The 17,710-nt window shown below is 44.1% G+C and overlaps 1 protein-coding gene across 1 annotated transcript; it reads right to left on the bottom strand.

Moving 5' to 3' along the window:
• Positions 1-2,961: 2,961 nt before the first annotated feature.
• LOC138957979 (uncharacterized) lies at positions 2,962-14,832 on the bottom strand. The gene is made up of 5 exons (XM_070328995.1): positions 13,806-14,832; positions 10,451-11,342; positions 9,981-10,114; positions 9,150-9,293; positions 2,962-8,682 (listed from the first exon to the last, which is right to left on the bottom strand). Exons 1-5 carry the CDS (start codon positions 13,935-13,937, stop codon positions 8,146-8,148), a joined length of 1,839 nt encoding a protein of 612 aa, XP_070185096.1. The 5' UTR covers positions 13,938-14,832; the 3' UTR covers positions 2,962-8,145.
• Positions 14,833-17,710: the final 2,878 nt, after the last annotated feature.

Here is a 17,710-nt window from a genome sequence, read left to right as displayed (position 1 = left end):
TAATTGTTTGAAAGGTTTGAACTCTTCTTGTCTTTTCGTGTGTGTGCATATTTGTGTGTGTGTGTATGCATGTGTACCGGCACGGTGGCCTAGTGGTAAGGCGTCAGCCCCGTGATCGGGAGGTCGTGGGTTCGAACCCTGGCCGGGTCATACCTAAGACTTTAAAATTGGCAATCTAGTGGCTGCTCGGCCTGGCGTCTGGCATTATGGGGTTAGTGCTAGGACTGGTTGGTCCGGTGTCAGAATAATGTGACTGGGTGAGACAAGAAGCCTGTGCTGCGACTTCTGTCTTGTATGTGGCGCACGTTAAATGTCAAAGCAGCACCGCCCTGATATGGCCCTTCGTGGTCGGCTGGGCGTTAAGCAAACAAACAAACAAACAAAATGCATGTGTGTATGTGTATACTATGTACATGTGTGTGTGTCTATACTCGTATATGTGTGTGTGTGTACGCGTACGTGTTTGTGTATACTCAATTACTCATACGTGTGTGTGTGTGTGTGTACGCGTACATGTTTGTGTATACTCATACGTGTGTGTGTGTGTGTACGCGTACGTGTTTGTGTATACTCAATTACTCATACGTGTGTGTGTGTGTGTGTGTACGCGTACATGTTTGTGTATACTCATACGTATGTGTGTGTACGTGTACGTGTATACTCATACGTGTGTGTGTGTGTGTACGTGTTTGTGTATACTCATACGTATATGTGTGTGTGTGTACGCGTACGTGTTTGTGTATACTCAATTACTCATACGTGTGTGTGTGTGTGTGTGTACGCGTACATGTTTGTGTATACTCATACGTATGTGTGTGTGTGTGTGTACGCGTACGTGTTTGTGTATGTGTCTGCATATGTGCATGCCTGTTTAAATTGTTTGTGTGTTCATGCGTGCAGGTATGTGCAAGCATGAGTGTCAATTTATCTTCCAAAAACAGGATGGGAATGCCATGTCCCGTTTCATTCCATGGATTGTATGATGGACAAGACATGGCTGAACACCTGTATTGATGGCTTGCACACGTTCAGCAATACCAATAATGTATCAAATGAAACTGTCGAGTGCATAGAAATGTGCATTATCCTGTGTGCTTTGAATAATGTACTGTTGCAGTTATGTACTGTTGCAGTTATGTACAATGTTTAAAAAGTCATTTTGATTAAGTAAAGATGGACCTCAGTTTCAGTCAGGGCGTTGGTAAGATGCAACATCTGTATTGCTCTCGAGTTTAAATTATATGAGTCAACAACAACAAATGGTGTGGATGTTCTTAATTTTTTTCTTGAGCAATATTCTGTGTGAGGCTGAACGTCCCTAAAGTAATGTCTGAGGGTTCACCAGGTTGTCATTTGGAGAGAAAAAAATACAATGTATATACAGTGGAACCTCATCAAAAATCCAGAAAAAAACCGGGTCCTAAAAGGGAGGTAAATTTACAGACCTTATGAATAGAATGTCTGAGAAAGCAGATTCTTAAAAGGGGGAGTCTGAATTGGGGGGGGGGGTGGGGGGTCTTAAAAGGGGGGTCCCAGTGTATGGAGAATGTTGAGCCAAGCTTGGGGTAGATGTGACAACAAAATATCCCCGAAGCAACACTAATATATGTATGAGGGTTCACCAAATTGTCTTTTTTTTCTGGATATAATTATGGAGAATGTTTAGTCAAGTATGGGAATCATGCTTCTTAACTGCTACATTCAACCATAATTATGATGAACATGGTGCATGAAATAAATGAACACTGTATCATGTCTTGATTGTGGCATTGTGAAGATAAACATGTTCTGACAATAAAGTATGTGATCATGCCACCAGTGCTTTTCTCAGTGTAACTTTGGCTTGGTTTTGCTTTCAGTCTTTCCTGGGATAAACGAACTCGGTCTGCAGTACTGATGACTTAAATTCACTTCTCAGCCGTCCATAAAAGCAATCAAGTGAAGATAATTTCAGTGGGACTTGTATTGGTTGTGAACAAGTGAATGCTCTTACTTTAAGTGAGGCAATCTTTCCCCACGTGCTCCTTGTCCACGTGCTTCAGACACACGCCTCGCTAGTGATTGGCCTATAACTTCACTGGGGAAAGTTTGCCTCAATAAAAGAGTAATCACTCTTTTACAAACCCGACGGAGTTATTTCCGAACATCGTTTATTGTACCTTTTTTTTAAGCGTGTTTTATTCATTTTCTTTGATACCTTTGTACCTTTGATACCTTTGTACCTTTGATACCTTTGATACCTTTGATACCTTTGTACCTTTGATACCTTTGATACCTTTGATACCTTTGTACCTTTGTACCTTTGTACCTTTGTACCTTTGATACCTTTGATACCTTTGTACCTTTGTACCTTTGTACCTTTGTACCTTTGATACCTTTGTACCTTTGTACCTTTGTACCTTTGATACCTTTGTACCTTTGTACCTTTGTACCTTTGAAATTGTCTTTACTTTATTGCTTTCATGGATGGCTTACAAGTGAATTTGAGACATCAGTACTGCAGACTTAGCTGGAAGTAAATACATTCACGAGAAGGCAGTCCGCTCAAATGCACGTGCGCACACACACACTGAGACATGCACACTGAGATACACACACGCATACACACACACACACACACACACACACACTGAGACACATGCACACACACACGCATACACACACACACACACACACTGAGACACATGCACACACACACGCATACACACACTGAGACATGCACACCGAGATACACACACGCATACACACACACACACACACACACACACACTGAGACACATGCACACACACACACGCATACATACATGCACACACACTCGCTCTCACACATTCACACACGCACTGACACATATTCACGCACACAAACAGACACACACATGCATGCATGCAAACACACTCACACACACACACTGAAAGAGACAAAAGTTGTAAGAAGGCGATCCACACAAACCGGCAGAGATACACAGTGCTAATCTGTTGTTCACAGAAGAGAGGACGACAAAACCGCGGTCATTTTAGCAGTGACAAATAATATCTTGTATCTGAAAGAAAACAAAAGACGTAGCAGCAGGTTTAGAGTGTTTGTACCAATGTCTTGATCCGTTTTTTTCCAGATTAGTAAAACGGAATTGGTGACCTGATGGTTGCCCTAGGGTCATTTGTACATGCTCAGATCATCCCTTCTCTAAAAGACGGACCAGAGTTTTGAATCGGCCAAATGAGCCATCCACATACGCCACCACACTGCTGGGTTAATGACTTGAACTGAGGTATAAGTTAACACTATATCCACTCAGCGAACCATCCCTTCACGTAACTTAAGTTTTGGGGCCTCAGCCCACGGGCATAGGTAGAGGGGACTCTTTCATGCCTGTGGCCTCAGCTACTTCAGAACACAAGTTCACTACTGGCGGTGTCTACACATTTGGTTGCCATCTTTTAATCGTCTATAACCACTACGTTATACAGCACACGGCCTAGCATATAACCACGTCATGTCCCAAATAGACACTAGTCAGTCTTTCTTTCTTTCTTTATTTGGTGTTTAACGTCGTTTTCAACCATTCAAGGTTATATCGCGACGGGGAAAGGGGGGCAGATGGGATAGGGGAAAGGGAGAAGATGGGATAGAGCCACTTGTCAATTGTTTCTTGTTCACAAAAGCACTAATCAAAAATTTGCTCCAGGGGCTTGCAACGTCGTACAATATATGACCTTACTGGGAGAATGCAAGTTTCCAGTACAAAGGACTTAACATTTCTTACATACTGCTTGACTAAAATCTTTACAAACATTGACTATATTCTATACAAGAAACACTTAACAAGGGTAAAAGGAGAAACAGAACCGTTAGTCGCCTCTTACGACATGCTGGGTAGCATCGGGTAAATTCTTTCTCGTCCCAACCAATATGGGACTCCCCCTAACCCGCGGGGGGTACTAGTCAGTCTGGGGACAAAAAAAAACACGTTAGCATAGCATAGCATAGCAGCACACGACCCAGCCAGCCAATCAAGCAGCCTCAGTTTAAAGGCACAGTAAGCCTCCCGTAAACCATCACAGATACGGTCAGGCTTTTACACACAGTACAAACACCCTTTCATTTAAACACTCACCGATTGAGAACATCCTAGGTGCCCTCCGTAAAGAGCGAACAATTTTCAAAGAATTTATTTTTGCGTGGTTTATCTTACCCCTGAGCCATCGTGAACCCGTGTGATCCAGTTTCCCTTTTTCACAATGTAGTCGTCAGTTAGTCATTTGAATGCGACTCGATGTGAGCTTATCTACAATAGCACGTTTTTATGCACGAAACAAACGGCTGTGGTTCACAAGAACTCTAGCGATGGCTTTTGACTGTTGAGAGGAACGGCGATATGCCGCATAAACCGTCGTCTGCTACGACCCTTGCGTGACCCTGCTTCCGGGCTTTTCTTTTTTCAAACTTTCACAACTTCGAATTGCACTGATCTTGTCTTGATGAAAAAAGAATTCTTTTATGATTAAAGAATGTTTGTGTAACAAGCTGTCAATTTATCATTTAGATTTTAAAAGTTAGGTCTAGCGCAAAAACGCACCACGGTCCAAAAACATTCTGATAATCATCGATCCACGGCTATCGCCAGTTTAAGGGAAGTAACTCATTTTTGACCTGAGTTCAGGATGGGTCCAAAAAGTGTTCGAGACAATCTGCAAAATTAATTCTTTAAAAATTGCTCGCTCTTTACGAAGGGCACCTAGGATGTTCCCGTTTGGTGAGCGTTCAAATGGAAGGGTGTTTGTACTGTGTGTAAAAGCCTGACAGTATCTGTGATGGTTTACGGGAGGCTTACTGTCCGGGCGTGATTTCCGGGATATTCATAACAGCCGTCCAGCACCAAAACGAGTGTGCGGCACGGTTGGCCTAGTGGTAAGGCGTCCGCCCCGTGATCGGGAGGTCGTGGGTTCGAACCCCGGCCGGGTCATACCTAAGACTTTAAAATTGGCAATCTAGTGGCTGCTCCGCCTGGCGTCTGGCATTATGGGGTTAGTGCTAGGACTGGTTGGTCCGGTGTCAGAATAATGTGACTGGGTGAGACATGAAGCCTGTGCTGCGACTTCTGTCTTGTGTGTGGCGCACGTTATATGTCAAAGCAGCACCGCCCTGATATGGCCCTTCGTGGTCGGCTGGGCGTTAAGCAAACAAACAAACAAACAAACCAAAACGAGGCGCCATTGTTGTAAAGGGCCAAGCCCACGAAAATAAATTTTGTGAAAATTTCTCACGCTCGACAGAAAGCAGCCAGGATGTTCCCGTTCGGTGAGCGTTTAAATGGAAGTATGCTTGTACTGTATGTAGACGCTCGGGGAGCTCTGTGATGGTTTACGGGAGGCTTACTGTGCCTTTAAAGGTGCCGGTTTCCCCCCGCATGCACGATCATACTGATGCTCATGCACAGCTACAGCCACATCTGCCCGGCCTGGCTCTCACATGGAAAGGGAGCATGCTTTCACTTGGACACATACCAAAACCCAACAGCGTGGCTACATCTGTGTAGAGTTGGATGATTCTTTTTGTTTTGTTGCTGAATTAATTAAGCAGACTGACATAAGTGTCACTGACTTAAGACATAAATTCAAAATCAAAATTCTAGAATCGCCTACACAAAAAGGAACTGAATGTGCTAAAAATGAACTCGGTTACTGATCAACCAACAGCGATAAAACTGACTCAGTCAGATCAGCCAATCCCTAAAACCTCTGCACCTTAGGTTACCAGCTCTCTTAAGCCACGAATGCAGACAATGACCCATTGTTGGCAGGTTTGCAACAGTCATCATCTCAATTTGTTTAAACCCACTGACTCTGTGCCCTACTGGTGTCTTCCGTAGGCAGCGAGGTTAACCATGTGACCTTTCACATCCGCTTGGTGAGAACCGTTTAGCTCTTGCTGTAACAAGCAGCAAATTGGATACAAATAGCTCCGCCCTTGTTTAAAAGTGTCATGGCAAATAAAATAGAATGAAGATATAAAGTTAAAAAAAAAATTTAAAAATTTAAATGAAATGAAATGCAACAAGTACTAGTGAGATAAAATAAAAATGAAATAAAACGAGGCTTTATAAAATAAAACAGTGAAGCAAAATTGAACAATATTTTAAAAGCGTTTTCAGTTGGAAACAAAGTAATCAACAAAACAAAGTCAACATGCATGCAACCACATGCTAAACTGATCGTTCTGTATAATTTGTCCATGATCAGTTCAAACCCAGTGCCATGTTCTCTCTTGATACTTCGTACAAGAAACCCTAGAAGTACATGTACTGACTTGGTACACAGCGTTCGTTTCTGTAGAAGAACTCTTTCTAATGTCTTTTATAACTGAAGAATAGTCAAACTGTCCATACAAGTTCCTTTTTTGTGAACACTAAGTTCCTCGCTATTCCTTCTTCCTCTTCTTTATATCCTCCTTGTTCTCCTTCTGAATTCTTCTTTATCTTCTCCTTCTATTGCTGCTGTGTTCTTGGACTGAAACTCCCACGTACTCTCAACCAGTGGGCTTTTACGAAAGGACTTTTATGCGTATGAACGTTTTTGCCCTCACCACGGCAATCGTAGTCTTTGATCGGAATAAAACCAAATCGCTACTGCCTTTGGCAATTGTATGATCAGAATGATGAAGTGCCTCGACCCCCGTCGTTTGGAGGTTTTCTTGCGACAGAATGTGTCCGTTATTTTCCGTGAAAGTTTTCATTCACCACTATAGTCTAGTGAGGTCAGTGAGGTCACTTCCGGTAGCAGGCTAAGTGTCGCAAAAGGAACCCTTCCTTTTTCTGTACGTTTGTGTTGCCCGGCACAAGAACAAGCCCATTAGTTTTCAAGAAAGCCGGGAACGAAAAATAAACAGCGATCTGCCTAAAGGAAGCTGCAATAAACTTCACTGTTCTATTCCATTGTAACCGCACTCTTTTTAAATTAAAACAATTGCCCCTTCCATTTCCACAGGAACAGTTGACAATTTGACGCATACTGTAGGGGTAAATATTACCAGCAGTCCAGTCCTGGTGGCTGACAATGATATCTGCAATCTGCTGCCGGCAGCTGAAGTAAAATCAACATTTCTTCTTTATTGTAAATACACAATCTCTCGCCTCTTTTTCCTCCACGGAATGGAACTGCGTGTTTTACACAATCGTTCGCACTAAACAACGCCAGCGAGCGCGTCCCGGTAGCTGAGGATTTATAATGACCATCAATAAGACAGAAATAAAATCAATCGTTCTTCTTCACTATGAACATGCTGTTTTTCATCAAAATTTGCTTGCGTTCTTTCTGCGCTCATCATCGGTTGGACTGAATCATGAATGCCATCATTCAACTACACACTAGCAAAGATGGCATTCTAATGGTAGCAGTTAAGTTTCTTCATCGTATGTGGACCGTTTTTACATCAACATTTTCTTTGTCTTTTCAACGGAAAACTGTATTCCTGACACATCAGCGACACAATTCCGGTATCTGTCTGCGATGAACACAATCTGTTTCCATCAGCTGAATTAAAAACCTCAGTTCTTCACTCCTGTGAACCTTCTATTTTCTATCAAAATGTGTCTTCGTTTTGATATTCCAGTAGGAGTGAATAACAGTGACCCGTGACCCAGTTCCTGTAACTGTCTGCGATATCAACAATCTGTTGCCACCAGAAAATAAAATCCACTTTTGTCTTTCCTTCGTCCTGACACATCAGCAGGACCCAATACCAGTTTTGAATTCCTGTTGCTGACAACAATATCAGCTTTCTGCAGTCGGCAGCTGACGTGAAATCCATCGCTCTTCCTCATAATCTATGCACTATTTTGTCACCAGCGTTTGTCAATAACAAAACATGAGTGTTTGACACACTTCGATAGGATCCAATAGTATCCGAGATCCAGTCTCGGTAGCTCAAACCGACATCAGCATTCCGACGCCGGGACCTTCAAACAAAATCCACTATGAACGAGCAGTTGTTCATCAAATTGTGCTTTTGGTTTTCTTTGCTTTTTGGAGGCGCATTTTTTGGACACATTCAGTATGACTCAATGAGACCCGCGATCCAGTCCCGGTAGCTGACACATTCAGTAGGACTCAATGACACCAGCGATCCAGTCCCGGTAGCTGACACATTCAGTAGGACTCGATGACACCAGCGATCCAGTCCCGGTAGCTGACGACGTTGGTGTATATCCCGAACTTGCCCTTCCTGCCGCACCCCTCCCCATAGCTCGTGATCCCCGTCAGAAACCAGCGGGTCACCCCTCTCTCCGTCTTGGGACACAGCAAAGGTCCCCCGCTGTCCCCGGCACAGGCGTCACTCCCTCCTCGCTTGTAGCCCGCGCACAGCTGGGTGCTGTTGTCGATGTCGTACTCGAACACTTTCTGGCAGCGTTTGTGGGTCACCAGCGGGACTTTGGCCTCGTGAAGCACTTCAGCTCCGAACAGATGCGTGTTGCGGCGCTTTCCCCAGCCCAGGATGTAGCAGAGAGCGTCCTTGTCGGGCGTGAAGCCGGGGCCGGGTAGACAGGCGTACCCGGGGCGGGCGCGGGGTAGCAGTGGCCGGTTGAGTCGCACGAGGGCGATGTCGTTGGTGATGGTGTGGTAGTCGAAGTCCGGGTGAGGAAACTCCTTCTCTGGCTTCACTTCGTCTTCTGTACCTTCAAACTCCTGAGAAAAAAAAGGAGAATATTTTGTTTGAGCTCTGGGATGGTCATCTCGGTTGGTAAACTCTCGTGTTCATTTGAACACTAATCATGGGTGTGTCTTAAACACGTGAACAAGGACCACTTGTAGAAGGCTTGCCTCACTAACAGCAAGATTATTCACTCAGTCTTTCACAATCCATACAAAGCCGACAGAGTTATGTCCGTGGTTCGTCTGGAGTGGAACCCCCCATTTTAAGACCTCAAATAATCTGAAAAACTCAGGTCTTAAAAAGGAGGGAGTTTTAAAATGGGGGTACATTTTCAGAGGTTATGAAAAGAAAATCTGAAAAAGCAATGGAGGTAAATTTACAGAGAATATGAAGAGAAAAATCGGAAAAAGCAAGTTCTCATAAAGGAGGGGGGGGGGGTGTCTTAAAAGGGTGGTTCTACTGTTTCACAATACATGACTGCCGGTCCACAAATACACACCCCCAGATCGTGCTCGCCGGCCCTGACGATGAAGCGACGGCGACGTGACTTCTTGCGGACACAGTGGGCTGCGGTCAGAACCCAGTCGGGGGCGATCAGGGTTCCCGCACAGAACTGCTCCTCCCACCGCGTCAAGATGGCGACCTGCACGTGAAACACGACATGGTAAGACCGCACTCGCAAGGACATTCAAAAGCCGTAGTGTTAACCTACGCCTTGAGTATTAGCGAAGACGGTATTGTTACCAGGCCCCATGTCATGGGTCACTTACGCATACTTTTGTGACCTGACGCATTGTCCTGGCCTCAGGCCGGCCGAATGTCCGATAGCTTTGACACGTTGTATTTCTTTTGACGCAACCATTCTATTTTTTTTATAATTATTTTTTAGGTCAGGACATATTGACCGATATTTTGAATCCAGGTCTGACTGACCTATTGTCTTTTGTGTCTGGGAACGACACCTGCAAAAGGAACATGTTTTACTCAAACAAATACTGGAAGACCATAATTTAAGTCTTACCAGCTCCCTGCCCTCGCCCCCCCCCCCCTCCCCCTTTCCCCTAATGTCTGCGTTTGCCAGTGTTCCCAGTTGCTGCTAGACATGTTACGGGGAACACACCCCATTGGTGGATGACGTGGACTCAAAAACGGGCTTTTTACGATAAAACGTTTGGAATGTGGATTAAATGCACTTTGATCTCACATGAGTATTAGGGTACAGTTCATTCCCCAGATTCTTCAGATTCGTCTAATACGCCAGAACTCCCCCCCCCCCCCCCCCCCCCCCCCAACGATCAGATCAATAGTATCCCTAAGTTTAAGTCTTTACCTGCCAGGGCCAGCCAAGCCGCTGAGCCTCCTGTCCGCCCACCACTCGGTACGATCCTCTCTGAGCAGGTGGCCGCACTCCGCAGGTTCCGTTATGCAGGCCTTTCAAGATGGACGCCGTCTTCACGTCTTCTTCTGTCAACCATCAACAAACACACACTTTTCCTTGGAATGAGAGGCAAAACGTGTAATGTATTATCAATCAGCCACTATACTTTGATAATTTAAAGTAAAACGAAGCTAAGGGAAATAAAGAAAAACAAAATTTGCGCATAATAAGGACAACAACAAAATGCCAGTCTTCGTGTCACGTTGTCATTGCTTTCAAAAACTAGGTTATTCCCAAACAAGACAACTTACCGTTCTCCTCAAACAAGGTTATACACAAACTAGGTCAAGCAAGGTCCAAACTGCAACTGTTCCTTCGTAAGACAAATAGAAAAGGAAGTGCTCTGACGATGTGCCACTTACCTTTCGTTTCAGGCGCCTCTTCTTCTTCCTCAGCGTCGTTTCCGTCTTCAGGTCCGGAACCACTCTCGTCCTTCCCCGCAGAGGCGACCGCTTCGGTAGGCAATGACGGCACGTCTACGTCAGACACGTCAACGTCATCGTCTACGTCAGAGGGTGCGGGTTTCAGCTTGTGTTTCTTGTGACACCTGGTGCCCGTAATGCTGCAACGCCGTGTCTCCTTTACGTAGCTGTTCTGACACACTTCGGCCAGGGTGCACCGCTTCCTACGCCGCTGGCTGCAGGATCGCGTACACGGCCCCCACTGAGACCACTCACTGTACACGATGTCGTAGAAGGCGCGGTCCACCAGGCGGTACCACCACCGCAAGTTGTCTCCGTTCCTCCGGGAAGGACAGCGATCTCGCCCCCCTCCTCCTCTCCCTCCTCCTCCTCGCTTTCTCCGGCACGGTTTCGACTCCTTGAGTCTGTCGGACCAGCAGTTTTTGGGCTCGCGGCATTTACGTGCGCGGCTTTGAATACAGCGTCGGTTGCAGGGCCGCCATTTTGACCAGGGCTCGTAATACTGACACAGCAGACCGTCCAGCTCTTCCATGGACTCCACGTACGTTCTGTTCAGTGAGGATAATGATGTAGCGTTGCACTTTATTTCTGGATCAAACTTTTTCCTTGACCCACTTCGTGATTTTTGCCATGAATCTTCGTTTTTCCTGCGACGATAATGATTTTTCCCGCCCTTAAAACTGTACCGGTGTGGTTTCCGCCGTCTACGATGTGGTCCTCTCCGTCTGTATTGCATAGATCTGATCATAGGTGGTGCTAATCTTACGTCATTGTAGTTCCAGACCACTTTCAGATGGCGGCCATTTTGGATGTATGTGGTACTGGTAGTGTCCTGAAAATGAGATCAATCAGTTTGGCTTGGAATGGCTGTCGTTGATCAGTGTTGTCGCCTAAGGAAAATAGTATGACTTCAAGCTACGATTGAGTTTTTACGGGAACGAATATGCCATGATATATAGCCAGCGATAATAATAATAATGCATAATATTTATATAGCGCATGTATCCCGGGGTTAATCCTGCTCAAAGCGCATCCACATCCACATCCAACGCATACTCAACTAACTAATATATAAGGAAATGTTTATTAAAGCCATATGTACTCGATGACTATACACGCTAATTGCTTTACCAACAGCTGGAGACATGCTAAATTAAGTTCCCTGCAAAATATTGTGGTCTAGGACCCATTCAATGTTGAGATATGTTAATTTTCATTTTGATCTGGATCGTCCTATTTATAGATTTGCCAACAGAGGTAGCGGGAAATAACTCCGCGTCTTTGTTTTCATCCAAAGTTTTTGAGACTCTAAAACAAGCTGTAATGCATGTATATGATCCGCGCATGGCGACATATCGTCATTACATGGTCTTATGGTGCGTTTGACATCGATTATGGGCAAACTACACTTTGTAAACACGGGAGCGCGTACATATGCCTTTAAGTAGTAGAGCTGCACCAGTTTGGAACTGTCTAACATTGCTAAAATGGCTACTAACAGTTCAAGAACCGACTGGACAGTGAACATTTAATGATGAAAAGTCTGTATGAGAAGGACGTTAAATATTTAAAAAATGGCTTGACCAAAAACAAATAAAACGTGCCGAACATTGTAATTCCTCCGGTTGTAGTCTTACAGAATTACTGGAACAATGAATCGGCTTTTTAGTTTTTTAAATGTAGAAGGTCAACAGTCATAGAAAAGCACTCGCACATTTCCCAGCAATAGGAAAACAAATGAGATGGGTGGAGTGTGTAATTTGACTGTGGGAATTAGTAATGCGTGGCAGATCGCACAATGCGTCCATTTTAGACTACATGCAGTGTCTCGATATAATACGGCGTCTATATTCAGGCGCAAAAATGCGACTCGAGTGAAAAACCAAACGCCTACGCTGTGTCATAACAGCTCGTGGACTCAAGTTCTTTTCAACAAAATCATTCAGCCGTGGTGCATATATACCTGTGAATTATTTTTGTACATCCCCGTAAATCAAAGGGGTGTACAGGTTCCACTCTGTTTGTCTGTTCGTTCGTTTGTTTGTTTGTTTGTTTGTTTGTGTGCTTGTCCGCTCTCAAATGTTTATGGGTCGATTGAGCTGAAATTTGGTGTGCACGGCTAGAAAGTTGGGTACACACGATCGTAGCAAAAGTTGGCTTTCTACCTTGAGTGAAAGAGGAGGAAAACCTTCTAGCCGTGTTTTCAAAGACTTTTTCATTTGAGATTTATGCCCAAGTCTTGACTTGAACATCCGTAATACGTTCACAGTTTGCAAGAGGACAAGGCCAGTTTGTGTCCCTCTCTCACTCGATGGCCTTACACACAGCGATTGCTGGACCTCTCTGTCTGCGTGCTCTCTCTCTCTCTCTCTCTCTCTCTCTCTCTCTCTCGGAGAAAGCATGAAGGCTAATGTGAACACAAGTCTATAGCCACGGTGTGTGCATGCCTGCGTTAGTGTGTGTGCGTGTGCGCGTGTCATTGTATGATGTGAGTCAGTGTGTTTGTGTGTGTCAGTGTTTGTGTGTGTGTGCTACAGCACGCGGCGCGCATTCATGCTCATGTGTGTTTTTGCACACGCACGATTCGTGTCGATGAGTGTATGTAGGGACTACAATAAGCGTGCAAGTCAGCAATTCAGTCGGGAACGTGAGAAAGTAGCTTGCACAATGGCAGTTCAATGCACTTTACCGTTGCAACCGACAGGGAGTGCTGTCTGCACCTAATAAGCCAAGTCTTAAAAGACATGGTAAACTCAGTCAAAGCACGAACGAGGATTAAACCTGCCATGACGTCGAAGAACCGTACTTCAACCTTCCGCGTTGGCGAGGGATTCAATGATCAAATACATTAACACGACGTTGGAATGTTAAGGCCACGCGTTGTCGACATTACACAAAAACAACTCTTATCGCCCTGATTTTTTTTTCCGTCGGAGCCCCGCCTCCCCCTTCTTCCAGCTATTTGAAAATAAAGTTAGTCCGATAATATTGACGCATACCGCGCTAGCGTTCTTCGCAGACGCAGAAAAGGTAGATCATAACAGACAGAAACTATTTCTTTTTTCATGGTGTCTGTGTGTCTCTGGCTGTCCGTCTGTCTGTCTGTTTGTTAGTGTGCTCCGTCTCAGAATTAATAAGAAACTGTACGAAAAACGACTTCTACGCTACACAAAAACATACGTCCCCCCCCCCCACACACACACACACGGCACTCACACACCACAAACAACACACACACACATACACACACACGCACACACACACACACACACACACACACACACACACAACGTACCTCATCAGTAGAACCAGCACGTGCAGCACACACCACTGTCATCACAAACAGTGACGTCACCACGCACATCGTTTTCACTCTCAGTCGTCCGAACTTCCATGTTACTCCACACTTTTCTCTTGATGTCAACATTTTGCTGCGACTTGAGACAGAAAATCTCGCGATTCTTCTTCTTCCACAGTTGTGTCACACTTCAAGTCAAAATAATTGAATAGTTGTGGAATGTCCAATGTTCGATAACACAAATGCTGATCGATCTAATGTTGATAATCACTTAAAAACAAAAGCAGTCTTTTGTTGTTTAAATCCACAGTTTCAGTGTCTCCTGTTCGACTTTTGCACGAAAAGTGAGCTTACAACTCCAATGAGTCGTTCGTGGAACTTCAAGTTAAAAACAGTTGTTTGTTTCTAGTACTTCTGTAAAAGTTGTAGACTTCTCAGATTCCCTTGAGTCGAACTAAGTCAAAAATGCTGACGTTCCTCTTCAAATTGTAGAACACACAAACACAGGCTTTTCGTGTTGATGCTGGCTTGCCGCATTACTGTACTCTTGCTTCACTTTCACTTTTGCGGTGATTCAATATCCAAACACCCGTTGACAACTTGACAATCACCCCAAACAGTAGCCTGAAACTTAGTCCTCTGAACTCATCTCATGTCATATTCAGCACACGCTGTTTCATCATTTTACGACCGAGCTCCTCAGTTCAACTGCGTCCACAGGAGCGCGTCATCTTTCTTAACAGTCAGAAAAACAATCTCTGTAAAATCTCACTCGTCTCTCAACTTTTCTGGCCCGAGGGCGGCGAATCAGAGGCCGCAGTGCGCGCAGTTTGACAGTCAGTGTGCACTGCACACACAACAGAACGGGTCCTTATTCCAAACCCACGTGAACGGAAGAAAGTGAGAGAACGCGGGCGGGGCGGAGAGAGAAGGCGGGTGAGAAGGAATGAATGGAAATGAGTGAAGTGATTGTAGTGACTGTGTCCCTGCCGTCTCACCAATTCGGTCGCTCTGCTTTTCAGGCGTCGCGGTGAGCGTCACACACTCATCTGTGAGTCAAATAGGGTCGGAAGTACAGGCGTGCGACTGTTTTTTTGTGTGGGTGGCTACCGAATTAACTTTTCTTTTAACATTATAATTGCCACTGTTGACTTTAAATCAGAATTTCATCAATATTTTGTTTATCTGTTAGTCAAATAGGTCGTAAATACAGGCGAACGACAGTTTTTATGTGGTTGGCTACCGAATTTACTTTATTTTAAACGTTTTAATTGCCATTGATTAGGTGAAATCAGGATTTCATCAATGAACATTTTCTTAATCTGTGAGTCAAATAGGTCGGAAGTACCTGTGCCTCAGTGTTGGTTTTATTGTGGATGGTTTATCTACTGAACATTTACTTCTATTTCTAATCAATTATTAACGTTGGAAGTATAAGCGCCTGGTCGTTGTATTGTCGTTGGTTAGTGTATTTTCTTCATCTGTGAGTCAAATAGAGTCAGAGGTACTGACTGACTTTGGGGTTTTACGTCCTCTCGGGTAACTGGGACCTATTTGGGACATAACATGTAATACGATAGTAGGAAAAACAAGTCGCGTAAAGGCGTAAATAAACTTGGCCAAAAAATTATTGCAACAAATTTCAAAAACTCAAATTAAAGCATTAATCCCCGTGTCATTTCATTAAAACTGTATATGCCAGTTAAGACCGTTCATGATTTAACCTCCAGGATCACCTTTTGGATTAAATATTTCTTGTACAGGGATCACGTGACCGCCGCGGCTCACGTAAGGGTACCCTCAAAATCGACCAGGGCCCGTATGCATGAATTAGAAGTAAGAAACACTGGAAGTAGAGGCCTCTTTCTGAAGTGGGAACTCCCGAAGTTAACTTCCTAACTGTTCACTATGCATGAACTGACTTCAACGCCGAAGTAGTGACATCAAGAGTATTAAGGTCAAGGTCGCGGAAATTGAGGGAATCCCCAGTAATACGCATGCGCAGGTTTCTGTAAACATGGCAGTCAACATAACAGAAAAGGCATGGCACGTGTGCCCAAAATGAAAGTAGCTATGGAGGGACGTTCTGCATCATTTACTGACAGTGAAATTGCTGTGCTGTTGACAGAAGTTTTTAACGAAAGAAATATTATTCTGAGCAAATGTCAGAGCAGCTTTACTATAAAACATAAAGACAATGTCTGGGCATATATATAGCAGACCAAGTGCGCGTGAAATGGCGCGACCTAAAAAAAAACGTACACGTGCAGGACTTATCGGCGACGGCGACAGGGGGTGGGCCACCATCTCTCTCTCTCTCTCTCTCTCTCTCTCTCTCTCTCTCTCTCTCTCTCTCTCTCTCGCTCTCTCTCTCTCTCACTCTATCTCTCAGTCTCTCTCTCAGTCTCTCTTTCAGTCTCTCTCTTTCAGTCTCTCTCTTTCAGTCTCTCTCTCTCTTTCAGTCTCTCTCTCTCCCTCTCTCTCTCTCTCTTTCTTACATACACCGTGACACACACACACACACACACACACACACACCGTACACACACCGTACACACACACACCCACTCACACACCCACAAACACACGGCACACACACACACACACACACACACACACACACACACACACACACACACACACACACACACACACACACACACACACACGCATACACAGGCGCGTACATTTGAAAGTCAAGACATGATTTGATTTTTTTTTAAGCGTAGGAAGGTTTCTTTGGCAAATAACAACATATAACACAGAGGCAAAAACCGGTCGCTGCAGCCTGAATGCAACTGCAGGGGCCTAAAAGGAAAAAGATTAATACAAAAAAATATAATAGAAAATAAAGTTGTGTAAGGCGGCATGTGAACCCAGAGCTACAGAACGAAAGTCCGACACCCTAACCACTGCACTATGTTACCCGTGTATTGAATGGTATTATGAAAACATGTGTTATGAGTTATTCAGTCGTGATAGTTTGAAAGCTCGCCACCTTCGCTGCATGACTTGAGCACGTTTATTTCGGTCAGTAACTGATGGAACTGTCAGGTTTTGAGCCATTCTGTTTCAAGCATTTCATCTAAATTAAACAAGAATGTCACAGTTCGTGTCTATGGTGCAAGGTCTCATTGTAGCCAAGTTACGACAGCATTTCACGTCTTCGATATTCTGTCTGAGCTCATTTCCCAATGAGCTGCCTTAAAAACAGGAATGTCCTGCAATTGTAGTATGCGTTGGAGGTTTTTTTTTTATGGGTAAGGACCCTTAAGAAGCGATATCGTCGTATAATGATGTCAAGTGAGAGACCCTGCAAATTAACATTGAAAGTGGGAACTTCGGAAGCAAAGTTGCCAGCTACTCGGTATGCAAGAGCTAAATTGAAAGCCGAAGTAGTGGTAAAGGGTAGGCTTGGTGACCAGAGGAAACAAATCTCATCGCGAGTTCGTAAATGGGTTAACGTTGATCGCGCTGTAACTTTTACTATAGTTGTTGCTTCTGACTGGTTCAAAGCTGTGATGATTGTCTTGAAATTGAATGACTGTCTATAATAATGATTTTGTTCACCAGAATGTTGGGGAGAATAAAAACAATTTTGTTTATGTGGTAGCGAAGTCGGTTATGTTAAACCTCTTCTTTTTTTTTTAATGATTGTGTATCATGGTACAACTGTTTTGGACAAAATAGGTTGGTTAGAGCGAACGTTTGGGTTACTGGTAAATTTGAAAAGGCAGAAATCAATCAGTGTTTGGGAAATCAAGATATAAGGTGTAGTAAAAAGAAGATAAGTTCAGTGACTTTCATATTAATTGGGAAAATGTGTGTCCGAATTTAAAAAAAAAGATAAATTGTTGTACTTGAGTATTTATAAATTATGTCTGTCCTCGTTAATTGTGAAC

This window comes from Littorina saxatilis, linkage group LG2 (genome assembly GCF_037325665.1).
Source record: "Littorina saxatilis isolate snail1 linkage group LG2, US_GU_Lsax_2.0, whole genome shotgun sequence".
Taxonomy (NCBI): domain Eukaryota; kingdom Metazoa; phylum Mollusca; class Gastropoda; order Littorinimorpha; family Littorinidae; genus Littorina; species Littorina saxatilis.
This window is presented reverse-complemented; position numbering and strand designations above follow the sequence as displayed.